Source organism: Grammomys surdaster, unplaced genomic scaffold (assembly GCF_004785775.1).
Source record: "Grammomys surdaster isolate TR1022 unplaced genomic scaffold, NIH_TR_1.0 125996, whole genome shotgun sequence".
NCBI classification, from domain to species: domain Eukaryota; kingdom Metazoa; phylum Chordata; class Mammalia; order Rodentia; family Muridae; genus Grammomys; species Grammomys surdaster.
In genome coordinates, this window is record NW_021620812.1 from 4,477,775 (window position 1) to 4,505,681 (window position 27,907).

A 27,907-nucleotide genomic window follows, 5' to 3' on the forward strand; every position below is an offset into this window, starting at 1 on the left:
AGGCGTGCGTCGCAAGACCGTAGAGGCGTAACCCGTGAGGTGGAGCCTTGCAAAGTTAGGAAAAACCAGCCCATCTGTTTTCCCACAGAACTTCTGGAGCTTAGGAGGTTTTGATTCCTACTCTAGAGGAGGGTAAGTCACCCAGGACCACAAGCAAGCTGCTAGTCTTGTCTGCCGGGAGGCCTTTTTTTTTTTTTCTTTCTAGTTCTAGGCTCCAGGAGATCAGCACTGGAGCTATGCAGAGCAGGGGGCTGGGTGGTTCCGGTTGGGATAACTGCTCGCTGATTCCTGCCTCCACCGAGACACTTGCGCCCCATCTCTGGGTTCACAACTCCCCAGGTGCAGGTACACAAGCTCTGTGTTCTGACCTCCAAGGTATATACAGTGGACGTTGTTATTCCTTTCTTTAGATTTAGTTTACCCACCTACAGTAGTCTTTAAAAGAAAAGAGAGGCCTAGAGAGGGTCAGAGACAACACAGAGGGACAGAGTAAAAAAAACCCTAATACTTTGTTAACTACATCTTGCGCATTTACAATTCCTACAGTTCCTGCCTCAGTCCGGTGACCAGAAAAGACCTGTTAATGATTGAAAGTGCAAAGGCCACTGTTTGGACTGCTTGTCCACCTCGAGCCCCAGAAGCCACCATAACTCCCTGCTGGCCCCTGCCCTAGGGAATGCAGCCTGTAGCCGCATTCTCTTACACTGGAGCGGGGCCTGCCCTATCCATGAAATGTTGCAGGGGTACAGGGTGATCTCCATGAAAGCAAGACTGTGACAACATCATATAGCCAGAAGACTGGTACTGGACACTTTAATTTTCATCATTTATTTTGTGTTTCTGAGTTAATAATAAGCCACGTACTTCCATGAGCCATTCTGGAACAGTGGCAGTGCGTTTTATAACTATTGGGTCTCATTTTTAACCTTCATTTAAAACTATCTCCAGAAATTAATTCTATTTTGTTCTTTTTTTAAAATCTAATTTATGTGTATAGGTGTTTTGCCTGCATATCTGCACCATATGTACTCAGAGGACAGAAGAGAGTATTGGATCTCCTGGAACTGGAGTTAGAGTAGGTCTCAAGCCTGAGACACCATTTTGGTGCTGGAAATCCAAATCAAGTCCTTAGCAAGAAGTGTTCCCTGCTGCTAGCCCAACATGGCCCTCTGCACTTGATTAGTAATGTCTTTACTCTGAGTTTGAGAGTTGACCCATTAACTCTATGTTAAGATATACTTCTAACATTTCCCCTATCCCTTTAACTTTCATTTAAACCTATGAATCAATTCAAGCAGAGCCTAGAGGAGAAAATTTTAATTGTGTATGTCCTGGAAATAAAAAGTAAAATAAAAAATAAGGTACTATAAACAATTTTCACAACATATGTATTTGATAAATAGAAATGCCAGTTTAAACCATAGCATAGTTAACAAACGAAAGAAACCAGGCATGATGGTGTGTGCAGTAGGAAGGTTGAGGCAGGAAAGTCACCCAGAGCTTCAGACCAACCTGGTCTATGAGCTGAGTTCTGGGTTAGCCTGGACTACAGTGTAAGATGCGCCAAAGTGGCAGAAAGCTCCTCCTTGTCCAGTGTGAGACCATGAGTAATGACAAAGCTTCCTCTGTTGCAGGCAATTCCCATAGGTAGCCTATGCTAGACACCTTATACCATCATGGTAGATTAGCTTTCCCTGTACCATCATTAGTTTCCCCTGTAGAATCATATCTTTTGTGTTTCTAATCTATTTCCCAATTTATAGGCATTTGAAGAATACCCAAAATGATGCTTTAATTAGATAATAAGTGCCCCAGCCTGTAGCTTGGTGACTTTTTATACCCAATTTCTCATACATTCCAGAATTCATTTCAGGGAAATAAAGGACAATCTATGCCAACATTTCAAAAAGTGAAGTTGCAAGATTATAAGTTAAGAAAAACAGTATCAGCAAACATTTCAGGCAATGAACTTGGGTTCTAGCCCTGCTGTGACCTCTGACCGGCCAGGGTTTCTAAACCTCTTCTAATGTCTTCTGATTCATAAAAGGAAATTTGGCGTTTTAGTTCTGTATAAGGTAACTGTTTCAGCAACTATTCATTTTTGCCTATTATAAAGATAATTAAAAACTGTGCTTTTTAGGAAAAGCTGGGTATTTTGAAGACCAAGGGTTTTCATAATTGCTATTAGTATATTGTGCTATTTTATTCCTGTGATTCCTGATAGGAGCCATCTAGGAAAGGTTAAGGCTAGCAGGTGACCTTCCTGGAGGCTTATGATGGGTGAACTCTGAGAGGCAAGATTTCAAGAGACTTCATCTCTGGATTGCTTCTTGTAGCTGATATGCCTTTCCTGTCATATATAATTTTAGGATTCCTGGGCACCACCCCACCCTATTGAGCATATTTCCTACTGATCAACATAAAAATGAACTCTCATGAATTAATGGTTTCATAGAATTCCTGATTTGATTCAAATCACTTTAGTGAGAAAGTTTTAAGATGGTTTTAATTGTTTTGCTAGAAAGATGTAATAAAGTTAGAATCATGAAAAGAATGTGCCCATTCCTCAAAATAGCAGGTAAAGGCTGCATAATAAGAAACACAATGAACTTTCATAGTTGCACTAAGAAGAGAAAATAGTCTTGGAACCAATTTGTGTTTAAGGAAAAATATTCAGGTCCAAGGATGAAGCCACAGATGTACACTATGGTAAGGCAAGACCATGTAAAAACTGTTGCTTTGAACTTATAATGAGCTTGCAGTATGATGCACTGCATTGAACTTGCTACTGATACCTTTCTGTAACTCCCCTTTTATGTAGCATTTTATCTGTGAGGTAATTCTTTTTTACATTGAGAACTTTTTGTCTAAAAGTATAAAGAGGCTGACAGGAATAAAGAAAGGTGCTGCAGCACAGACATTTCCCGGTGTGGTGTGGTGTGTGTGTTGTCTGTGTGAGGGACTTCTCTCTGGCTCGAAAACAGTTAAGGAGCTCTGAGCCTCTTGCCTAGCCAGCAAGGGGCTGCTGGCCTACTCTCCAGAGAAAGGAACACTAACAATAAATCCTTTTACTTAATTCCTGCTGCTGAAGAGTGTATGTTAATCCACCAGAAACAGAGTCAGGGACTTAAGTTCTCAGTGCTTACTAAAGCACAGGATATTAAAAAGAGTTAAGTTTTTTAGCTTTTGTTTAAGTACAGAACAGTAACAAAGAGTTAAGTTTCCAAGCACTTATTTAAGCACAAAGGGGTTAAATTTCCCCAGTGCTTATTTAAGCACAGAGAGTTAAAGAGAAAAGAAGCCTGCTGGGCGACAGCTCTAGTGGCAGTTCTTTCTGATTCTCTCTTGAAAGTAGCTGAGGGGGAAGAGTGTCTATGGGGGCAAGATGTGGTCTTGCAAGATGTTTAGGGTTGCCTTTATTATAATAAAATGTTTACCTGTCTTAAGTCTAAGTCACATTCTTATGGTAAGCTGACCTACCTGCCTGTCTGAGTTCTTCTGAGGCCAGAAAACTATGAGTCTCTGGCCTTTAGCACCTCATAGTAAAACAGCAAAGGATTAGATAAAGTAGCCTTTGCTCTATCTCTGCAGGAACTGCTGTGGTAACTCCCAGCCTGCTAGTTGAGGTCAGAAGAAGAAAAAGAGACACTTTGAAAAGTGATTTTAGCCTGTATTTCTAAGGTCCCTCTAAAAAGTTCTTCTCTTGATCTCTAAAACGTTTTCCAAAAAAAGTTTTCTCTAAAAAAGTTCTTCTCCTAATCTTGCTCTTTCCTCCTGCTCTGATGTAACAGTGGCCTTGCTCTCAATACAGTGTAACCTTTCCTAGTCTTTTGTTTTAGGAGAATTGATCACATGGTTTATCCAAGCATCCTTTTTAAAAAAATAAATAAAAGCTCACTAAAAGTTCAAACATAAACTCAAATCATAAATTGAACAAGAAGTTTACAACAGAGAATGTTTACATACATATCCATTAAGAGTAATTATCTGGCTAAACATTCATTATCTGAGCTAGCTATACAGGTTCATGGAGAGTTAAAGACCATAACTAAGTTATCATTGAAGTTTTGTATGGATAAGCCCAGTCAATACTTTATCTTATGTTCTAGCGTATATACTAAATTATTATTTCCCTCTTTATGACCTTTGATTAATTGTTTTACAACCTCTTGGAATGTGCTCTAAATTGTAGATGCCTGCTTGCTATCTCAGAAGCAATTAACTTGAAGACTGGCAAACTTCTCATTGCAGTTTCGATATCAGAAAGGACTTAATGGCAGTCCTATTATAAAAGATCTTAATAATTACTACTATAATTTTAAGAATTCTTATAGAATCATCATTAAGAATTAAGGAATCATCTACTTGTCTATATAGCATCACTACAAGACAGTACATCTTCACTGATCTGCAGAAATCTGCTACAAAGATAGGCTAATACCTAGTGATTATTATATATGTTTAATAGTAACAGGAAAAGCATATTAATAACAGGAATCTTTCCTCAAGTCTAATCTTGGCCTTGCCTAAAGGAGCAAATCTGTTAAAGATTTACAGTGCATGGGAGAGCCATCTCAGGAAGATCGCCTGCTAGTTTTTAGCTTCTCCTAGATGGCTCCTGGCAGAAGCCAGTGGTTTTCAGCCTCAGAATAATCAAGAGAGTGTAAAGTTTCCAGAAGCCGTCAGCTTCTAGCCCTCAGTCCAGTTAGAGAGTTTATGAGGCCATTGAACAACTGGCTTTTGGCTTTTGTCCAGCTCTGTCTTCCACCTCTGCTCCAGACCCCAAAAGGCTGGGGCTGGCCCCCTGCAGCTTCCCTTTGATACAGCACCAGTGTTAGGTAGCAGATGATGATCCTGTGGTTGAGTTCAGAGGTAATGTGTGCTGGCTGGAGCCATCAGAATGCAAAGGCTCAGTGGGGAATGAGGTTAAGAGAAGCAAAGAGTGGCCCTGCCATGGACAGGCTGCCTCTTTGCAGGATAAAGTGTGTGTGTGTGTGTGTGTGTGTGTGTGTGTGTATGTATTGGGGGAGGGCGTAGTACTGATCTAGACCCAGGGCAGAATGAAGAGACTGTCAGCCTTCTTCCCCTCTCTCCCTTTCTCTTTTTCTGCCCCCCCTTCAAAATATAAACAAAATAAATGAGTTAGCAACAAGATACAGACCCTGCTTTAGAACAATATTGATTTTATTATTACGGCAATCTTTTGAGGCTAATAACGATGTCTGCTGGAAAGACAGATACGTATGGGAAATAGATGAGGAGGCAGCAAAGAGAAGCGGAAAGTGGAAAAAAGAGTGAGGCGGGGCTTGCCTGTAATCACAGCATCAAGATGCAGAGGCTGCGTGATTTTGAATTGGAAGCCACCGTCGGCTTCATGGCGTGTTCCAGACCAACTTGATCCACATACATAGCCAGACCTGTCTCAGAAAAGCCAAAGTCAGAACCTGGTTGTAGATGCTTAGCATGCTTCGGGGCCTAGGTGCTAGCTATAGCACAGCAATGAAAGGAGAAAAATAATGAAAAGAGGAGTTAAATATGGGGTGTGTGTGTGTGTGTGTGTGTGTGTGTGTGTGTGTACAGTTCATAGCAGTCCTTACATTTTCTGGGTTTAGCATAGTGATTTACTATTGAAAAGTGCTAATCTCTGAGCTGCGGCCTGTAGCAGAAAGCCATGATGACCTACATACAATAGACCCTGACACCCTAGAGATCACGATTGTTGACTACTGATGTTCTCTCATAGAAGGATGGGGTCCTTGCACTTTACTTGATATTCCAGCTACTCTCCCTCCTGTACCTTGGCCCGACTGTGGGCAACTCTGCCCTAACTGCACTTGGCCTCTTTGTTCTGGAAGGTGCTAGGGTATTTAGAAGGTAGAGGGTTACCTGAAGAGGGTTTCCATCTATCCAGCCATGGGGATGTTCTAGTCCATCTTGGGTGAGACTTGCCAGTGGTGTGGTTGGTTTGGAGTCATCTGCATCCCCTGTAAATAACCCATCACCCATGTTCTGTAAGGCTTATAACCTCATCAGAGCCAGACCCTGGGGAGTTGTATTTTGGTTTGTTGCTGAGACCACATTAGGATGTGGGGGTATTTGCTTACATCTCTCCTGGGAGAGAGTTTGGCAGCATTCACATTTAATATTGAGAAAGTGCATGTTGAGTGAATGGCACAACCAGTGCCTGCTTGGCATCAGTGTTTTCCCTGATTCGTTTTCTGGACTAGATAGAAAACTGTTTTTTCTCCGGTTTTGAGTTTTATGTCTCAAACACCTCCTAGGTAGCAGCAGATTCTAACTATTTGATTTGATTTAATTAAAGACATTATGATAGGCCATAGTTAAAATTATGGACATACAGCTGAAACCAGTTCATCACATCTATCAGTAAGGTGTTTCCAGTTACATAATTTCATTTGCTAATTAGCTTTGCTTTTCTTAGAGTTTATTTTTAACTAACTTTTATCTTCCTTATAATAGGATGACAGAAAAGTTAGCTGGGCCATTGTTATGTATAAATGGGTACACCAATTCTTAACTTTCAATTTTCTTTCTCCTTTTGTTACAGCGAACTACAGAGGGACTGTGAGACAGTTCAACAGGTAAAGGCACTTGCCACCAAACCTAGCCACTTCAGTTTGGTCCCTGGGACCCACATAGCTCCTGGTTGTTCTCTGCCCTCCACGCCTGTGCCTTGGCTTGTGTCAATACCTCCTTTCACAGAACCATACACATATAAACAAATGTAAAAAAAACCCTGCAGGAAGTCTGTGTCCATAACCCGATAGATTTAAAAACCTTAGTGCTAAGTGGAAAAAGGAAATACCACAGTTGAGTACAATCCAACCTAAGTAAAGTTAGTACATGAACAAAATAACTGCACAAGTTGCTCCCAAATGCATATAAACACGCTCACCGAATTACTAACATCGGACTTATGGTACTTACCGATTCTTGAAAGTGATGCCCAGAGGTAGTCTGGAGGACGAGGCAATGGGCTTCAATTATGTCCATAACGCTTTAGGTTATTAAAAGATTAACTTGTTAAATCTAGGTATAAATGCATTTGTTCCGTATTTCTCTATTATGTTTGCAACACTTCATAATCTGACTAAAGATCCCTAAATCTAAGTTCGGGACATTTCTAAGGCACCGCAACCCAAGCTTATAGCAAAGGAAACATCAGATGTCGTGTCCTGTGTTGGTCCAGATGTTTTTATTTGCATGTTTGACTCCCTTGTTGAAGGCAGTGAATCCCCACAGGAAGTCCTACAGAGTATTTTGCTTTGTAGCTGAAGGGTTTTTAAGATGAAAGGTCCTCACGAATGAAATGAGATCAGTGGGAAGCTCCTGGCTTAAATTGTTATTTGAAAAATTATTTGATCTGTTTTCTTTGTGGGGAAGAGAAAAAAAAACAGTGGTAGCCTAGATGCAATATGATAATATATTAATTTGTCTTAGCCTCTAGATTGCCATGGCAACTGGACAGAAGTTGATGAGGGCTATTCGAGTGTTTGAATTTGGTGGACCAGAGGTGCTGAAGCTCCAGGACGTGGTAGTTCCTGTCCCACAGAGCCATCAGGTGGATACAATTATTGCAATGGCTGACCAGAGCAGGTGCACAGTGAGCTACAGATACTGAAACAGGGCAGTGTTCACCTGTCTGTGTGAACCCTGACAAAGTAACGCATGTGATACTTCCTGAAGTAGACACTTGAATAACTTCTGGCTACAAAGTTTCTGATGCAGAAAATGAGCTCTGTGGTATAATAGCAATATTTTACTGGTATCTTGGGAATTCTGAGAAAGTTCTGCTCTCAAGAACCTCCTTGGTTTTTATTTTTTTACACGGTGGGAAAGTAATTTTCCCTCTGCACTAATGTTTTGTCAGATTACTCTTAAGGGAATTCAGCTGTGGAATTTAATTGTCTCTAGTGGCTTTTATCAATATCCTTTGGACTCAAGTTGTATACACTTATTAAGACTCATTCCATACCCCCCCCCAGCCTAATATCCTTCGCCAGCCTTAGGAGAATTTTTTTTCTTCATTTTATTCATAGCTCATCTTTCCAGGCTCATTTCTTATCACCCTCTCAGAGATTTTAACAATCTTAATTTATCCGGTTTCCCCAAGAGACTCTCATTCTATCTTTGTACATATTTCTTTTACCTAAAAATAGCCCTGCCCACCTCCCATTCTCAAAAGGAACAGGAACCTGAAGGCAGGAGCTGATGCAGAGGTCTTGGAGGAGTTCTACTTACTGGCTTGCTCCTCACTCCCTGCTCAGCCTGCTTTCTTATAGCATCTAGGACCACCAGTCTAGGGGTGGCATGGCCCACAGTGGGCTGGGTCCTCACACATCAATCACTAATTAAGGCCTGCCTATAGTCCTGTCTTGTTTGTGCATTTTCTCAATTGAGGTCCTTCCCCCTCAGATGACTATAGCTTGTGTCAAGTTGATATAGAATTAGCCATTGTAATTTACCCATTGTCAGCTTGACACGCAAACACATCACTGTTAAGCCACATCCTTTCTTGTTCATCCCCAAGATCACATATTAATGTCAACATCACATTATAAAATATTCTAGAAACTTGAAAAGTCCTACAGTCTTTAAAAGTTCAAACACTTTAAAATTCAGTCTATTTAAAAATCCAGCTGGGTGGTGGTGGTGCATGCCTTTAATTCCAGCACTTGGGAGGCAGAGGGAGAAGGATTTCTGAGTTCGAGGCCTGCCTGATCTATAGAGTGAGTTCCAGGACAGCCAGGGCTATACAGAGAAACCCTGTCTCGAAACACCAAAAAAAAATAAAAAAATAAAATAAAATAAAATCCAAAGACTATGTAAAACTTAAAAACTTTTAAATCTTAAAAAAAGTGGAGCATCTTCTGGGTATATATGCCCAAGAGGGCTATAGCTAGGTCTTCAGGTAGATCATTTTCCAGTTTTCTGAGAAACCACCAGATTGATTTCCAGAGTGGTTGTACCAGTTTTCAACCCAGCAGCAATGGAAAAGTGTTCTTTCTCCACATTCTCTCCAGCATCTGCTGTCACTTGAGTTTTTGATCTTAGCGATTCTGACCGGTGTAAGGTTGAATTTCATGGTCATATTGATTTGCATTTCCTGGATGACTAAGGATGACCAACATTTTAAGTGCTTCTTGGCCATCAGAGATTCCTCAATTGTTTAGCTCTGTATCCCATGTTTAAATTGGGTTATTTGGTTTTTTGGAGTCTAGCTTCTTGAGTTCATTTCTCGCTTGGGCTGAGACCCCCACCCAAGGCTGCATTCTCCCACCCACCTAGTGGTGCATTGCCATTTCCCATAAGCTTAGTACCGCCCCCCCCTCCAGGGTATAAGGTGTTGGCTTAGGGTAGAGTAAATGCAGTCTAGCTTTCTGCATTTCCTCTGCCCATCAGAGTTCTCACACCCCAGCAGCAGACAGAATGTTGAGCTGAGGGCCTCCCGTTTTGCCTGCCCAAGTAACCTTCCCAGACACTAGTAAAGAGGCTGTATGCAGGACCACAGTCCTTGGACTTGAGTACTTGGACTTGAGCTTTGTACAATTTGATAAATATGGGTCAATTTGCATTCTTCTACAAGCAGACTGCCAGTTAGTCCAGCACCATTGTTGAAGATGCTTTTTGTTTCAAAGTCTTTTAACTATGGGCTCTTGAAAATAAGTTAAATGCTTCCTTATTCCAGAAGGTATAGTCACAATCAATCAAAGCTAGTCAAAACTGTAACAATGTCTTTCACCTTCCACCAAAACCCAGCAGGATCAAGCCTGTCACATAAGTAGCTACTACATGGTACCAATTTAGAGTTTCTATCGCCGTGATGAAACATCCTAAGCAAAAGCAACTTGTTATTCATATCCAGTTCCTGTCATTATTAAATTAAATGAATACAATTTATTAATATATTTATAATATAATAAATCAGATTTTTGCAGATCAATGAAGATTGATCTACACAGTAGTCATGCTATACAGACACATAGATGATTTCTTAATTCCTAGTGATGATTCTATAAGAATTCCTAAAATTATACTAGTAATCATTAAGCCCTTTATAATACGACTGCTATTAAGTCCTCTCTGACATTAAAGCTGCAATGAGATGACTGCAAGTCTTCATGAGTCATGAATTAATTGCTTCTGAGATTAAAAAAAAAATAGGCATTTACAACTTAGAATACATTCCAAGAGGCTTTAAAACAATTAACCAAAGGTCATATTAGAGACCTAATGATTTATTGTAGTTGCAAGAACAGGACATAGAATTTTGACTGCGTTGGTCTATACAAAACTTCAGTGTTAACTTAGACACAAAAGTTACAGTTTTAGACTCTCAGTGAAGCTGTGGAGCTCGTGACAGACAATGAATGTCTAGCTAGATAACTAGTCTTAATGGAAACACATGTAAACGCCCTTGTAAACTTCTTATTCAGTTTATGATTTGAATTTATGTTTGAACTTTTAGTGAACTTTTGTAAAAAAAAAGATATTTGGAAAAACCATATAATCTGTTCTAGAAAAGGTATAAAATACTAGGACCTATTACATTGAGAGCAGAAGGAGATCAATGTTGCAGAAAATATTAAAAAAGGGGTACCAGTTCCAGTGCTCCACCTAGCTACAGTCTGCCCTGGTGGTGGTGGTGGTGCCGCGTTTCTGTCTCTAAGCTAGGCTCCAGGTGACTGACCAGTCGTGGTCTTCCCAGCTCCAGTTTGCTTGTCTCAGTGCTGCCCATACCTTCTCAGCCATAACCCCTCTGTGGTCTGCGGTCCCACATTCCAGTAACCCCGTAAAACAAAACTCTAGAAGCTTATAATTGACCAGTCAGATTTATATATCAATAATTCTAAATACACAAGATGCCCACAGTCAATTCAGTGCCAATTGATAATGGTACAGGCTGCCCACCTAGATTAGACAAGTTACCTCCCTTAGTCTATTCCTATATAATATTATATTTACCTGTGGCTATTGAAAGCCACGCTGAATCTGAATCATCCTGTTCGTCCTCCATCTTGCTTCTTTCTTTACCTGTCCTCTCCATCCCATCTCTGTAACTCTTAGCTCCGCCTCCCTGTTCCCTGTCCAATCAGAGGCCTCCTGCTGCGCTAACACTTAAATTAATTGGATAGGGAAAATCCTGCCACAGAGCAAGATCAGGAGGAAGAAAGCAGAGCAGACCAGAGTAACTTAGACATTAGGAGAGCATAAAGTCCGATCAGTTTTTCCTCCTTTTACTTTCCCTTAGAAATAAAGATTAGAATCTTTTTAAAAAGTGTCCCTTTTTTTTCTTCCTGAGAGCAGCTTTTCTAGCTGACAAGGACCTGTGGGAACTCTTTACTTAATGCCCTGCTGTTAGCAACAAGTATCAATAGGCCCAGAGGCCTGAAGCTTCTGGCCTCAGAGTAACCGGAAGTCAAGATAGGTGAATGTTATTATAGAAAGCAATCTTAATCTCTTGCAAGACTTAGTCTTGTCCCTGCTGATGGTCTTCCCCCCACCCCCCTTGGCTACCTTCAAGAGAGTACCAGAACTCAGGGAGCTGGTTGGTCTTTGGCAGGGAGGAAAATGTTTATTTCACTCAGGGTTCATCATTTATAGCAGTTAGGACAGGAACTCATGTAGTTCAGGAACCAGGAGGCAGGAGCTGATGCAGAAGCCATGGAGGAGTGCTGCTGACTGGCTTGCTCTTCCTGGCTTGCTCAACCTGCTTTCTTATAGAACCCAGGTCCACCTGCCCAGGGATGGCACCACCCACAATGGGCTGGGCCACCCTGCTTTACTGCAGCCTGAAGCAATTTCTAAGTTCCTTGCTTTCAGGTGACTATAGTGCATGCTAAGTTGACATAAAAACTATCCAGCACATCAGGAAATAACGATCCTCCTACATATCTCAGAAGAGGAAGTGGGCTGATGGGCAACTGGAGGTCTCTGAAACACACCTCTTTACGTGTATTGTGTATTGTATTGTTTCCTGGAAGTTTGAATATAGCGTGCAAGCTAGTCTACCTTACTTCCTACTGCAGACTTAGAATACAGGCTTGCTGGAGGCAGGGGCTGGCTTGGTCTTGCTTTGTTGTCTCAGTTTTTTCTCCAGCTCCATTGTTTTCCACACAGCACTATTGTAAGCCAATGCCTCAGTGCTCTGTACAAACTGACAGGTGTTGTCAATACAGGTCCTAATCAAAGTCCACGCCTGCGGTGTCAACCCAGTGGAGACATACATTCGCTCTGGGACTTACAGTCGAAAACCTTCCTTACCCTACACTCCGGGCTCCGATGTGGCTGGGATTGTAGAATCTGTTGGAGACAATGTGTCTGCTTTCAAGGTATTCCATTCTTAATTATTTCTATTTTGCCTAAGCATTCTTCTGAAATTTAGTTATAGCTTTAAAGGCTTTGAGAGAGACTCAATGCACATTTCCTGCAACTTGGGGGACTAGTAAGTCTAATAGAAACGTGTGAGTGAAGGAAACAAACAGGGAGATGACAGATGGCCAGCTTTTTTCCTGTACAGACAGAATGTTTTCATTTCCTTTCACAAAATAAAGGAAAGAGTAGCTCTTTTGGAGGGTGATAAAACATGTGCATATGCCAAGACACTGTGCAGTTGTGAAGTTGAGATCAGGACTGTGATCATGGCTATCCCTCCAGTTCTGTCAGAAGCCATGCCTGACGTGGGAAGTACTTTTGTAGCATGTTTATATCTACCCTCTTTCCTCTTGATTTCTTAACCTGCTCAACCTTGGCACTATATTTACCAAGCTGGGCTGACTTAGAGAAACTTAACGTGCTCCTGTGCAGGAAGGGGTGGACTCCTACAGCTTTTTGCCTCTCTGTCTTAACACTGCCGTCTGCCCCAGTAGCATCTCTAGAGCTTTTGTGCCAATGCCACCGATAGTCTCTAGACTCCCAGAGTGAACGGAACCTTTTTGAGTTATTATCTTTCTTAACTTCATGATGGCGTTTGACATTCTCAGTCACTTAACTTTTTCTTAAACAAAAACAAAACCAAAATCCAACATTTACTTCGGTTTCTGCTGCGCTGCGCCATATGTCCTGATGTCCTTCCTCCGGGCATTCATTGTTTTTATCTTTGCTCTTTGGATGCCCTCCCAATCCTGTTGCCTAAAGTCCCCAATCCCACTCAGACCCCTGCTTTCTGTATTTGTTCTACTGAATTTCATAGTAATCCACAGCCACAGGCTACCTCTAGTTCCTTTCTCTTATCCAGTGTCTGTAGCTTAGAGTATTCAACTAAGACCTGGTACTGTCTGCAATGCACTCACATCAGTCCAGTTCCTATGCTACAGTAACGACTTCTTGAGTGCCTAATAGACTTGTGCATCTCGCTGTTCCCTTCCTAGACAGGGCTGTGTCCTGCTGGTCACCCCTCAGTATAGAGGGATTTTAATCCAGCAACAAGGTCACTCTGGCTAGAATACAGACATGCCCTTAGCACACACACACACCTTTAATCCCTCTGGCTGGGATACAGATAGAGCCTAAATACATACCTTTAATCCCAAACAATGAAGTTATTTTGTAGAAGGAAGCACCCATGTTTGAAAATGATGTCTAATTGAGTGGCAGACAGAGTGATGAATGAGAAAGATTTGACAGAATAGGAAATGCCCAACTCTAATGAGATCCAAGAGATCAAAAAAGGTCACTAAAGAGAAAGTAGTGCCAACTGCGCCCTCACTCCCTCCCCAACCCCCACAGAGAGAAGGGGGGGGAGAGAGAGAGAAAGAGAGAGAGAGAGAGAAAGAGAGAGAGAGAGAGTGAGTTGTATAGAGACAAGTTTTAGAGACAGAAAACAAGATAGACCCAGGTGAAGACAGAACAAACCAGAGAATGAGAAGGAGCCAGAAGATTAGAACACATTGTCAAAGTTAGTATGAGATCAAACAGAGTAATTCAGTCAGAAGCTGAAAGAAGCCTGTTTAAATCAGTCAGCAGGGAGGGGTATTTGAATAGCTGAGTTGAGGAGCCAGCCAGAACCAGAAAGAACTAGAAAGGGTAAACTTATTCAGCAATAAGTCTTAGAGGGTAAAAACATTCTAGCCCTAGATAAGATTTTACTGGGGGTAGATGCTTCCAGGACTAAGCCTAGGTTAGCAGCCGGAAATTACCTCAGGTGAACAAAACTTATATTTACATCCAAGGAGGCCCTTCCTCAGTCTATCAAAAGCTGAGGTCATCTGTGCCCACTGAGTTCCTCTTGGTGACACCTGCTGTTTGAGGCTCTTCTCAGTCTGTCACCAGTCTTCCTCTCCTTTTCCTGTGGCCACTGCCTGTGGCTTAGTTCAGGTTGTCTCACCTATTGAAGCTACCCTGTGACCTGGAGTCTATAGACATATGCTACCTTCTCTCCTGCTCCTGGGGTCCTAACTCTAGAAAGCTTCGTCCAACTCCCACATCTGTTGCTTGTGGGCTTTGGCGTTGATGAGGTTCTCACACTGTGAGGTGGGACTGTTGCGGCTCGTTACGCTCTTGTCTCCCTCTCCTTCTCCGCTGCTGTTTTCTTCAGTGCTCAATTGCTCTGTGCACACCCTGCTCTCTCAGGGCTGTGTCTGTGCTGTTTCTGCTACTTGGCAGGATGGCACTGAAGCATAAATGTAGCTTCTGGGGCCTCTGGACTCCTGTTTGATTTCTTTCCATGTTATTTCTGGCAGTTGCTGTGTGCTGCATGTAAGATACCTGCCGACTATTTGGAGTATGCACTGAAGTTCTCAGACAATAACCCCCATCCCATGTTAACATTTGCAGCTCCCGAGCTAAATTATCTTGGTCTGTCTTCAGGCCCTGCTAACAGCCATCCATCGCTCACTTCTTTGTTTGACCTAACATCCATCTTTGTGGCAATTACATAAGTCCTTTGGGGCTGCACACATAGACTGCACGTTCCCACCAACCCTAATGCTAAGATCACCATCCAACACCGTTTGAAGCCTAGGACATCGAATTCCCTGCTTTGCTGTAACCGCCTACCGTGATGTTCCCAGGATGCATTTGGAAAGTGCCTTGATTTGTGCCTTCTATCGTTCTTTTACTTCATGAAACTGCTAACACTTGGGATACAGCACTTGAGCTGACTTAGACCCTGCACCTGGGCTGTGGTTCCAGAATAAACCCTGTTCCCTTTGAGATGAGAGCTGTGGCTTACGTGAGCAGGAGACGCTTGGCCTGGCTTAGCGTTTGCTCCTGGCTGCCTCCTTTGCCACCCGGCTTCCTTCACTGTTTACTAATTCCAGTTCTGTTCTTCAGACCTTGTCCTTCAGGCCCTGCCTCGACCACCCGTGTCCCCATGTGGCTTCTTTAATGTCCTCAGCATAGAGTCACGTCTCCATTTCTCACCTTTTTTCTTACGTGTTTACTTGCTTTCCAGTTGAATGCCTTCCTTTCCCCCTCCTAGAGGTACGTGTGCTTGAGATCTGGGGCAGTGCATTGCTATTGATGGTATCCCCACAGAACTCCAAAAATTACGTTTTCCTTCTGGTGAATTCTCAATGTTTGAATTACACTGAAATCAATCAGGCTGATTCTCAAGCCATAGAACTGGGATTCGTCTTAACTTAGCCTTCCTTGGCCATTTGCAGACAACACTGTCCAATGGTGATGCTTGCTTTTGGCTCTCAGTTTCCTTCCACAGACTTGCCTCATCATCCTGCAGCATGGTGCCGTTAGCTTTTGTATGTACTTATTTATCATAGCGCCTGTTTGAGGATGAAGCCGTCATTGCTCAGTGTTTTGTCTACTCCGTGGTATATCTCCTTTCTTATGTGTCTTCTTCTAAAGACGTAGGCCAGGTGTTCAGATGGCCAGCATTTCCATGGCTAGGGTGCAGCAGGTGGCCATTACCAGGGTGCCTTGTGTCTCGCTATGAGGGGTAATGTGATCTGCTTGGCTCTTTCTACTATTTCAATGTGTTGCCTAATTGGAGGATGAGCACACACTTTCCCTGGGTCACTGTGATGCTTATGAGGAAGAATACAGCATCCAGCTCAGTAAGTGCTCAGCTGAACTGCTGTAGCACTCCCAGTGTCCTCATGCATTTCAGGGGTGTCTTCTGTTCTCCTTGTCTCCTTTAGTGCTTCTTTTCTTAAGTTCTCTCTTAGAAAACGTGTATAGAGATTCAGTGTTTCAGCTATGTTTGTGAGACACTGAGCTGGAGACATCCACATGGAAATTATTTTGTCTCACTGTAAGCTGGACTGTGAAGGTCCCAGCCATCTTGGAAGGATTGTGTCTCACTGTAAGCTGGCATTGTGACAGGTCCCAGCCATCTTGTCACAGTTGGAATCTCTGCTGCAGTATTTGTTGATATCTTTTTCAGAAAGGCGACAGGGTGTTCTGCTACAGCACACTCTCTGGTGGCTACGCAGAATTTGCTCTTGCAGCGGATCACACTATCTACCCGCTGCCCAAGACGCTGGACTTCAGGCAGGGGGCTGCCCTGGGGATCCCGTACTTCACAGCCTGCCGAGCTCTGTTCCACAGGTGAGATGGCACCTCGAGTTCACGCCTCTATGCCTGGACTGTGACTGCTTGCTGCTAGCCATTTGTAACTAAGCATTTCGGGGTCATGCCAGTCACAGAGAGGACAGAAGTATGATCATTTGAGAAGAAACAGGAAATTAGTCCCTTGAGTGAAGATCATTTTCTCAAAAAATGGGAGTCTGGAAGGAGATAAAACACTCTGAGGAAAATATGTATCTTTGTCTTAGTCACTGTGTTACTGCTGTGAAGAGACACCATGACTATGGCAACTCTTATAAGGGAAAGCATTTAACTGGGGGCTTGCTTACAGTTTTGGGGGCTTAGTCCATTATCATCTTAGCAGAGAACATGGCAGGCATGATGCTGAAGAAGTCACTGAGACTGGCATCCTCATCCACAGCAGAGACGAGGAGCCTAGGCCTGGCCTGGACCCCAGTGACACTTCCTCCAACAAGGTCACACTCACTCCACTGAGGCCACACCTCCTCATCCTGTAATCCTGTCAAATAGTGCCTCTCCCTGGTCACTGAGCATTCAAACATAGTCTGGGGGCTGGGGGAGCATCCTTTTGTTATTATTTGTTTGGGATAGGGTTTCTCTGTGTAGTCTTGACTGTCCTGGGACTCACTCTGTAGACCAGGCTGGCCTCAAACCCAGAGCTCAGCCTGCCTCTGCCTCCTGAGTTCTGGGATTAAAGGTGTGCACTACCACCTGGCTAGGAGGGGGACATTCTTATTCAAGCCACCATAGTCTTACTTTTCTATTGCTGTGATATGACCCCATGACCAAGGCAACTTATAAAAGAAAGAGAATATATCATATATATCAGGGCCTTACAGTTTCAGCAGGCAAACTATGATCATTATTGTGGAAGCATGTTAGCAGGCTGTCAGGCATGGTGCTGGAGCAGTATCTGAGAGCTTGTATCTGAACCACAGCCATGAGGCCGGGGGTGGGGGGGGTGGGGGGGTGGAGAAGGGAGGGAAGGAGATGGAGAGAGAGAGATATGGATTTTTTTTTAAAATTACCAAACCCACCCTCAGTGACACTTCTTCACCAAAGCCACACCTCCTAATCCTAGACAATCCCACCAAGTGGAGACCAAGAATTCAAATACATGAGCTGGTGTGGGCCATTCTCATTCAGACCACCACAGTATTAGAGGAGGTTTTTATTTACTTTTTGTTGTTGTTATTGTTGTTTTGAAGGCTCAGACAGACAGAGAGAAGATGCAGTGGAAGGGTAGAGGGATACAAATAGACCCTACATAGCGTTTAATGATGAACTGAGATAGTGAATATCCAAACACAGATAAAGGGTGGAAAGGACTCCAGTCCCAGGCAAGGACGGGCTTCAGAGTTTACAAGGAAGCCCAGCCATGAGACCCAGAAGAATAAAGATGTAATTATGGAAACATATGTAGGTAGGAGACAGGATGTTGACAAAGCTATTGGGAAGCCATGAGCAGGGACTTGGGGCTATTGTAGTCTCATTCCAGAGTGAACAGATTCCCTCCAAAAGGAGCTATCCTCCATATCCTTGGAATGAGCGGGATCATAATGTACCTAGAGAGGAAGGTTCATGTGTTTGCATAGTGAAGTGCTCCCCAGTATGACATGGTGTCTGTTCCGAGCATCCAGGGTCTAAAGGAAGGTAGTAGTGTAGCACAGGAGACCAGCCTGGGCATTTTGGGTGTAGCCGGGGGGCCTTGGTGACTGCACGGCCTCATTGGGGACCACTCAGAGTTGACTTTTAGAGGTGTGGAAAGGCTATTAGAACTGGTCAGAAGCAGCCCACCTGCTGTTACCTGGGCAACCCTGGACCACAGGATAATGACTGATCTGCAGCAAACTTGCCTGAGAACACTCTGGGGACACATGACAATGAGGGTCTCCAGCCGTGGTTCAGAAGCCCCACCAACACACAAAGACTGCAGCCTAAGCATTGTAGTGTGATCCCTGCACCCAACATGGCCACAGGCAGGTGACAGACCAATGACAGTATCCAGGTGGGTACTGCATGGACGGTTTGTGTTCACTGCGGCCGTGGCCACCGTCATTCGCATCTTGGGGTGAGAGGACACTTGACTCCATGTTAGGATTCAGCATCTCTTTGAGCGTTAACTGAAGCAAGGGTAGAGATTCCTCACAGATGATGGGAACAGCTGCTCTGGTTCCTCTGACCGGGAGCTTGATGACGCCTCTGCTTTTTTCCTGCAGTGCCCGTGCTCGAGCTGGGGAAAGCGTTCTGGTTCATGGGGCCAGCGGAGGAGTGAGTATCTATACTTTCAAGTTTGCATTCAAGCAGGCATGAAGTTGTGGGTCTCATGTGATAGTTCTTGAAAACTCTGCACCTTTTTAAAGTTTTCAATTTTAAAACTTAATTCTCCAAGGACTTGATCCATGCACTCAGTGTGTCTGATCTGATCTCCCAATATGCCCCTCACAACTCCGTGTCCTCCTCTTATTTTAAAATAACACACTGTGACCAAAATCAGTGGGACCCTGATGAGAAACCGTCTGCAGAGTCCAGGGTTCTCCTCCTCCCCAGCAGCTGTCAGCTGACAGGTGCTCCTCCCTGGGGCAAGGCCTCAGAAGCTTGTCATTTGACCTTGCTGGGCTTCCGACATTGTTCAGGATGAAGTCATTTTTAAGATCTGCACCCCTCGACCCCCTTAATGCCGTGAAGCTTCATCAGATGTAGGCTGCTGAGTAGAATTCATGGTTGATGCCATAACATCTTGCTTAATAAATTCAGTAGGCCTCATAAAACAATTAATGTGGTAGGTTTTCCACCTGTGTGAGGAATGCACCAAGACTGACAAGCCTCTGACTTCACATGGCACAGTTCTTAGAATTATGTGGCATTTTAAGCTGTTCTCAACATTAACCATGGTTATTCTATACTCTCTTAGCAAAATAAGGCTCATTAAATTTCTCAGCCAGTAAGTGGTCAGCTTCCCTCCTGTCTGGGCTCCCTGTTGTGCCACCAACAGGCACACACTTTGATGGCAATCAAAGGGTGCACAGTATACAGCTGTGTCCTCAACATCACAACCCAAGGCTGGACATGTTAATGTTTATTTGGGGAAAGGACTGAGAACTCAGCACCTAAACCCTCTAAGTAATTCCCAAGCATAGCATTGTCAGAATCCTCAAGAACCTCACTGCTGGTTTGTCTCCAAGGAGCATGGAGAAGCCAGAGCTGTTCATTTGGAATTTACTAAGCCAGCACAGAGAGATATTGGAAATGCTGGAGGCAAGATTTCCCATTTTTAAAATCAAGGGACTGTGGAGTGATGGCTCACCCCCAGGGAGCTGGTCAACCCTCAGTACTTGGTGTTCTGAGGAGGACATGGAAAGGAGTAACTTATTGCCCAGAATGCCCCACGTAATGACGGTGGCATCCTGACAGTATGGCTCTGCCTCTGAAAGTGACCAGGTAACTCAGAAACTCAGGGTACTCTGTGTCTCTATGGGGGTGAACTTTCTTATTTCTTATCTGGCTTCCTCAATGACTCAGAGATCAATCTGTAGGGATTTCACACATCAGACTATTTACCAAAAAAGCCCAAGGTTGTCTCTGCAGGGCTTGAAAAGACAGCTAAACCCATTGTTAACCATCTCCAAAGGCTGGTTTTGGGTGAGTTAAATTTAACTTAATAACCGAAGGTTTGATACACACATGTGTTTATTTAAATTGCTATGGTTGTCTAAGAGCCTTGTGCTCTGTAGAAAAGAGATGTTCGTAAAGTGGAGAGAGAGGGTTTAGAGGAAATCCCTTTACACTCCTGTAGAAAGCCCTGCCACTTCAGAGGGATTGGTTTGCTTTTTTAAAAGGTAAAATCCAAACTGTTGGTTTTTGGAGCTGACTGAGTCTGCTAAATCCTGGCTGGCTGGGACAGGCTGGCGGCCTGTGTGTGAAGCGCCTCTGATCCTCCTGCCCTATCAGAGGGAGACAGAACACGGGATTTTGCCTGGCTTCTGTTTGTACCTTTTGTCCTCATTTCATCCACATTCCTGCTGGATTATGTTGTGGGTTTAAAATTACGTGGATTTGTGAACACTGTCTCTGTCCCAGTATATTGGTGGGAGAGTCTCATTTTAATGTTTGAAATAAATTGGAGAAAAGTAATGGGCAGAAAATGCCACATAATCTGTTGAAAAAATATTGTGAGTCTAATTGTTGGCAAGAAAATAGTAGCTAGAGCCCTTTAGAAAACTGAGAGACTGCTCAAAGGAGAGCATTAGGTGATATGTTTGCATTCAGTCGGTGCCTTAAAATGTGATTTTATTAGAGTCATAGTTTTAATAGAAAGGTTAAGTCATTGGAGTCAATTGCAGTGACCCCATGGTACAGTGTTCCTCTTGATGGACCGGCTGCGTCCTTCATTAGAGAGGGTCCTGCGCACTAACTCGGGTTAGATTATCAAAAGCCTGCAGGGCCTCATCCACTGTGTGGACCTTCAGTCCTCAGTGCTGCTCATGTTCCAGCGAGTTTCTCTGTTTCCATTATAATTATTTTTTTCCTGTCTCCCCCAATTCTGGTCACCTTCCAGATCATAGCTTCTTTACTTTTCAAATTGAGCTTTTCACATTTGTGTGTCTGTGCAAGCTTGTGTTGATCAGAGGACAATTTGCAGGACTTGGTTTTCTGCCTCTGCCAGATGGTTGCTGACTTCCGGCATGGTGGAAAGCAGCCTGGCCTACCAATCCTGTCAGTGTGCATCGGTTAATGCTCTGCATGAATTGTGTTGGGTTAGAATGTTCGGCTTTAATACGATGGTCTGATATGGGAGGGAGCACACTCAGAGTTGACCTCTAGCCTCTACATGTGGACTGGGCACATACGCCAGCATACACACACACACACACACACACACACACACACACACACACATCTTGATTTTAAAAGCTGCTAGTGAATTGCTACCTTGAATCTCATTGAAAAATAATATGCAAAATTTTGGCTAAGGAGTAGGATAGAATTTTCAGCAATTTCCTGAAGCAGGCCTAAACATGTCCGCCACTTTAATATCTATATAATTTAATAAGTATTACCTATTTATATGAAGTGCCATTACCCTTGATGCTCATAAAGTCAGAATAGTGGGTCAGACTCTGAGATCGCTGGTTCGTATGTATGCTTCATGTGCCCATAATACCTAATGTCATACAAAATCCAAGCAAACAGTGGTCTCGAGTAGAAAGCGTTGAAGAAATCCTGGTCTGCGTTTGAAGTCCAGGTCTGTAACAGGAAATAACATGGTTGGAATCCAAGCATTTGCAGGGGCTAAGGCAGAAGATCACCATGCATTCAGGCCAGCCTGTGCTACATAAGGAGTCTCTCAAAAGAAAAAGAAGTGACTGAGTATTTATTTATTTTCTTTTCAAGCAGTAAGTGCTTTTCTAAGTTTGACTCTGAATAAAATTTGGGATATAAAAACCTTAATACAAATCACTGTTGGGAAGGGTTTTGTTTCCTATGAATAAGGAGGGTAAACGGTCGCAGTCAGTAGCTCCATGCTGCTCTGGGCCAGCAGTCACCCGCAGGGTCGTTTCACACTATCCCTGGCTTCCTGGCTGTGTGTTTGTCAGTGTCTAGTGGGGTCTTTGCCTGTCAGTATGCGGCCAAGTTCCAGAAAGCGGCTGCCACTCCTCGAATGCTTATGCCCTCCAGACTGCCATGGCTCTCAGTGTGGTCCAGGGCCTTTCCGTTGCCTTGAACCTTGGCCGTCAGTCTCCATCGGGTCATAAGCTTGGTCCCTGAGCCACACCGTCCCTCTTTCTGCCTTTTGAACACCCCTAGCATGTTCCCACTCTACTCATTTAGCCATCCCTGTTCTTTACCAGCAGCACACTCAGGACAGGGGTCACCTCGATCCCACCCCTCCTCATTTCATCCAAGTCACCTTTCCTGATGGCCTAGACAGCCCCTCTCCACATCTCTAACCCAGGGTGGCTTTCTTATTTTGCCCCAGTACTTTCTGTTGACCTCACTCACTTGTTAACCCATATTTATTACCATCTTTTCTCTTTAGAATGTATTTTTTTTTACATTGAGTCCATGGGCAGAACCTATATTTCTAATTTACACAATAGAGACCTTATGCTTATTATAAAGAATGTGTTACTTAATTGATTAAATGAAGCCAGGAAGGAGCGTGAAGGCAATCTTTAAAGACTGTATGTCCTGCGCACAGCTTGTATTGGCAAGTGTTCTACTGCAGTGGTTAATGGTTATGGGCTGCAGTCTGGTTTAGTCCTGCTCCGCTCGAGGCTGCTGTATCTCAGAGCTTACAGTTCCTCATCAGCAGAACACAGGCAGTGACAGAGACCTCTGCCGGCACTGTGAAGTATGCTGTGCACAGCACTGGGGAAATGCCTCTTTCCTTCAGGAATGGTTCCACACTAGACCAGCTGTCCTCAACATTCCTAACACAGCGACCCTTTAATGCAGTTCCTCATGCTGTGATAACCCCCAACTGTAACATCATTTTCACTGTTACTTTATAATTGTAGTTTTGCCACTGTTATGAGTTGTAATGTAAATGTATATGTTTCTTGATGGTCCTAGGTGGCTCTTGTACAAGGGTTTTTCTCATCTCCAAAGGGACCATGACCCACAGGTTGAGAACCACCGCACTAGCGAGATCTGCAGTTCCCTGTAGGCACAGGAGGCTTCCAGGGACCGTGGAGAATCCGTGATGTCAGGGTTCTGTTCTGTTCTTCAGGTTGGATTAGCTACATGCCAGATTGCCAGAGCCCATGGCTTAAAGGTTTTGGGCACAGCTGGTTCTGAGGAAGGAAAAAAGCTTGTTCTGCAAAACGGAGCCCACGAAGTGTTTAATCACAAAGAAGCCAACTATATTGATAAAATCAAGGTAAACTTTTCTTCAGTTTAAGAAGGTCAGACATTGATTGCTTCTGGGAGACTCACTTGGCTTTAAAAATAAGTCATTTTAATAACTACCCTCTTAATGAATTAGTATGATTTTGCTTAATAAATAACATTGTTTCTGTCTTCAAATCTATATGCACTCTCATCCCTATACATGTTTTAATTTATTTAAAGTGACAGGCATCTATTTCTCCAGACTTTGCTGCCATGCTTGTAATGCACTTGCGTATTAAATGAGATGAAGCCCTTCAAAAGTCAGTTGAAAGATCACACTGTGAGTAAAGCTTGCAGCTACAAGATGCTCATAGTGCAGCTGTCAAGGATGTGAAATCCCCACTGTAGCCGAGGTTCCCAGAAACCGGATGTGCCTATCCGGGAAAGATGCTGCTTGCTAATGGGGTCCTTGGGGAGGGACTATCACTATCCCACCTACCACAGTGAAAGCATTCAGTTAATGTTGCATGTCATACAGTTCACACAGGATCTTATCTGTTTTGTCAAGTGCTCAGCCACTGACTTCTATCCAACGCTCAGCTCAATCCTGAAGTCCCTATTGATATATTGCTGATAATTAAATCAACACTCACTCCCCTGCTCATCCTCAAATGTACCTTCTGGAGATAGGACAATGAGAATTTCACAGGCACGGAGTGTTTATAGAGGTCATTATCCAAGGAGGAAGAATGTGTGGATGGATGAGTTTCTACCATACCACCTTGCTGAAAAAACACCAGTCAGGGCTCTGATCTGTGCCATGCACAGGGAAGCTGGCACCCAGTGCTCACTCCTGATGCCATTCTCAGGCATGTCTGAGCTGGAGAAGACTGGTTACTGGGTGAAGTTGCTGCTTGTTTCTTCAGCATCTGACTTTAGGCCATGAGGGTGACTCCTTCACTTCTCCACTGGCTTTGCTTGTTCTTGCTCTCAGGCCTCTCCTCCAGGCCTCTCCACTCCCCTCTCCCCTCTCATTCCTTTATTGCCTAACTTCTAGAAACACCTTGTCCACTCTCCCGGTACAGTTCTGCCGGTGTGTAATCTGACATTCACAGAGGCTGTGTCTCTGGTGAGTGGAGTGACCTCGTGTCCAGGCTGCTCTGTGTCTGCCCTCCTCCTCAGGAGCATGAGATCTTGATTGGATCTTGTTGAAGCTGGCTGTCTTGCTGCACACTGGCTTTACTATTAACCTCTCTCTTCACATAATTACACATCGTCTGTGTGTCTGTATGCCCGTTGTTGGCTCTGTGACCTGAGTTCCATCTCTGTGTCACTAGCCATTGCCCTGACAGAAACCCTTATATCATTGTCTATGTCTGTTTCAAATTGTGTGTGTGAGTGTGTGTCCAAGTATGTGTGCATGTATGTATATATATGTGCATGTATATACTTGTGCACCTGTGGATGGATGTGTGGAGGACAGAGGTTCACCTTTGTGTCCTCCTTTGTCGCTCTCCACCTTATACCCTGAGACAAGACCTCTCAGTGAACCTGGAGCTCACCCTTCCCTGGAGACTGCCTGGCCATCGAGACCAGGATCTATGCATCTCTGCCCCCAGCTCTGGGATTCCAGCTTCCTCTGTGGTGCTGGATCTGGAGAAGCCTGTGAGCAGGCACTTTATACTGAGCTGTCTCTCCATGAGCCTGTTTATCATGTATGCCCCTGTATGCCCCTTTAAATCAGCCTCTTCCTGCTGCCCTAAGTCACCCCCTTTACTCTGCCATTTTCACCCCTGGCAAGCATCTCTCAAGACCCAGTCTTCTGTCACTTAAGCCTCTGTTTTCCCTGCCCTGATGAGTGTTACTGAGCTCAGAGTCACTCTGTCTTCTCTATTTCCAGAGATATCTGCCCCTTTAAATATTTGTATCAAGAAATAACTGAAATGGAACTCTGTCCAAAGAGGAATTCTAACTTTCCTGTCTGTTATTGAGCTTCTAGTACCTAAAACACTGAATTAATGAACACCTGAGAAATAAAACCAAACCAAAACCCAAACATGGGATTCTTTACCTAACATGCTGTTCCGCATGGGCTGCAGTCTATAACAGTTTGCATTTTCCTCTCCCGAAGTGCTGTGGTGAGAGGAAACATCCCCCGCCTCTCCCACAATGCCACAGTGTGAGGAAGCATTCCCCAAAGGCCCTTGTGTGTCATTTTTCTTCTCCTTCCTTATTAGGTCTAAGGGATTCCTTTTCATCCTTCAGGTCATTTCCTCTGAGGAGCTTTCTTTGACCAGCGTAGGCAGGTGAACTTAACTCTTTCCTTCTGTAACTCACGGCTTACCTCTGCTGACCCAGGACTTACCTTTACATAAGAGCTGTGCGTGTAGGATTTCCATCCTGATTCCTAAGTGCCCTGCATCCGTTGTACATCTACTACAATGCCTGGTTTAAGTACTCATTACTTAGAATGTAATATAAATCTCATATAAAACAATTATAACATTGCTGGATCTTCAAGAACCAGTTTAAAATGTAGAGAACCAACACCCAACAGTGCAGACAGAAAAAATTAGTATCTCAAGCAAATGATAAACCACCTAGAACATGACTTAATATGCACACAAGCAGAAATACACAATACCCACCCACAAATACACACCTACAGCCCCCAACTCACACAGCTACCCACCCATGCACCACAGATATCCACAGATAACCACTCATATTAACACACACACACACACACACACCACACACACATCCATACAAATCTGACTTGATTACGGTAGCAAATCCAGTGTTTCTGAGTTCGCACTGCAGAGAATGTGATTTGTTGCTTTGTAATTAGATTATTTTAAAACATGCACCGTTGGTTTTTTAGTCCATTCTTTTATCACGCAGACGTCTGTTGGTGGTGACAAGAACAAGGGGGTTGATGTGATCATTGAGATGCTGGCGAATGAGAACCTGAGCAATGATCTGAAGCTTCTGTCCTGCGGAGGACGGGTCATCGTAAGTAGGATGCCTCGAACCTTGAATTTGCCCAGTGGTCCAACCCCAGTTCATAGCCACCTCCAACTGTGCACCTGCTGTTTCCATGATAGATTGTTGGCTGTAGAGGTTCCATTGAGATAAACCCAAGGGACACCATGGCCAAAGAGACAAGTATAATTGGAGTCTCCCTCTTTTCAACCACCAAGGTAAGGAAGAGGGTGGTTCTGATTGGGCTAGTCCGCAGATTGACTATGAGACTGAGAAGTCGATGGTAAGCTTGGTCACCTGACTGGATAGGTGGTTCCTGAGGCAGCGGTATGGAGAGGGAGCACTAGTCATAGCTATTTCAAAACGGTATTTCCTATACTAACACTGTCCGGGCATATGCAGATGACAGATAATCACAGTGTGGATCCGGGAAAACTGTCAAGTCTTCATATTTGCAAGGGGACCTTTCTGGTCATGTGGTCCATGGCCAAGACACAAATAACTACAAACACACACCTTTTTTTTTTTTTTAAATTCCTTTCATCTAGGAGGAATTTCAGCAATTTGCAGGCATCCTCCAGGAAGGGATGGAAAAAGATTGGGTGAAACCTGTGATAGGTTCTGAGTATCCTCTGGAGAAGGCGGCCCAGGCCCATGAAGATATCATCCATGGCAGTGGGAAGACCGGGAAAATGATTCTCCTCTTATGAGGCCTGTGTCACCTTCGTCCCCAAGTCTCTGCTGCCCTGTCATCAATCAGGGTTCATTTGATTGAGGCTCACGTATTAAAAACACGGCTTTAGGGAGTAGACACCGTGGAGTGACTAGAGCGGGTTGCCCAGTGGGGTCTTTGCACGCATCGAAAAACTCTCTTGTTCCTTCTTCTTTGTTTTCTTTGTTTGGTTGGATGTTTTTGTTTTGTTCTTGAGACAGGATCTTTCTCTGTAGTTCATGCTGGCCTTGAACTCACAGAGAGTGATCTTTCTGCCTCGGCTTCTAAGTGCTGGGATAAGTCATGCAGTACCGCACACAGCTTCATCTCAGACCTTCTTATCTGATTCATTTCATACCTTTGAATAAAATGTACAAATTCAAAATAGTCCTTTACCGATTGCCCTGGGCTTCCAAGCCTGCTCTTCTTTAGGGAGTCACCTGTCCCCTCAGTCATGCCTGTCTTGGCCTTGAAGATTTTCTGGGCTGAAAAACATCCTTTTAAAACTAATGTCATCTCAGTCTGTAAGCCTCTGGGAAGGGCGAAAATGAGCAACACCCGGAAAACCTACCAGTCAGTTTTCCTAACATTTCTGAGGTATCAGAATGCTTACTGCATGCCGGTCACCAGCCACCCGTACTCTGGGAGGTCAGCAGCCTTATCCTGGGTCTGTGGTATTCAGTAGGTCACCCATTACATGCTTCATGGTCGTTTATAGTTTTCTATATGTGTGACATGAGTCTCATAGTTTTACTTAAAATTGTAAGTTCACAAATTTAACACATTAAGAACTGTCTGCTTTGGTTCTCATGATATCTTAACCTGGAATAAATTCTGTAGAACAGTGAA

The 27,907-nt window shown here is 43.7% G+C and overlaps 1 protein-coding gene across 2 annotated transcripts; it reads left to right on the plus strand.

The window, feature by feature from the left end:
- Positions 1-25: 25 nt before the first annotated feature.
- On the plus strand, positions 26-27,907 carry Cryz (crystallin zeta). Of its 2 annotated transcripts, none has more exons than XM_028754327.1 (10): positions 26-132; positions 6,569-6,602; positions 7,462-7,582; positions 12,201-12,353; positions 16,364-16,527; positions 18,747-18,798; positions 23,261-23,410; positions 26,266-26,376; positions 26,469-26,564; positions 26,895-27,907. In XM_028754327.1, the coding sequence occupies exons 3-10, from the start codon at positions 7,475-7,477 to the stop codon at positions 27,054-27,056; spliced, it is 996 nt and encodes a 331-aa protein (XP_028610160.1). In that variant the 5' UTR covers positions 26-132; positions 6,569-6,602; positions 7,462-7,474; the 3' UTR covers positions 27,057-27,907. The 2 variants fall into 2 exon arrangements, with proteins under 2 accessions (XP_028610160.1, XP_028610161.1); XM_028754328.1 differs by lacking the exon at positions 26-132 and adding an exon at positions 614-801.

Coding starts and splice junctions, on each gene's coding strand:
- Cryz (XM_028754327.1), top strand. CDS start 7,475: ATGGCAACTGGACAGAAGTTGATGAGGGCTATTCGAGTGTTTGAATTT. Junction 7,583..12,200: donor CTGTCCCACAGAGCCATCAG/GTGGATACAATT, acceptor TTGTCAATACAG/GTCCTAATCAAAGTCCACGC. Junction 18,799..23,260: donor TTCATGGGGCCAGCGGAGGA/GTGAGTATCTAT, acceptor TCTGTTCTTCAG/GTTGGATTAGCTACATGCCA.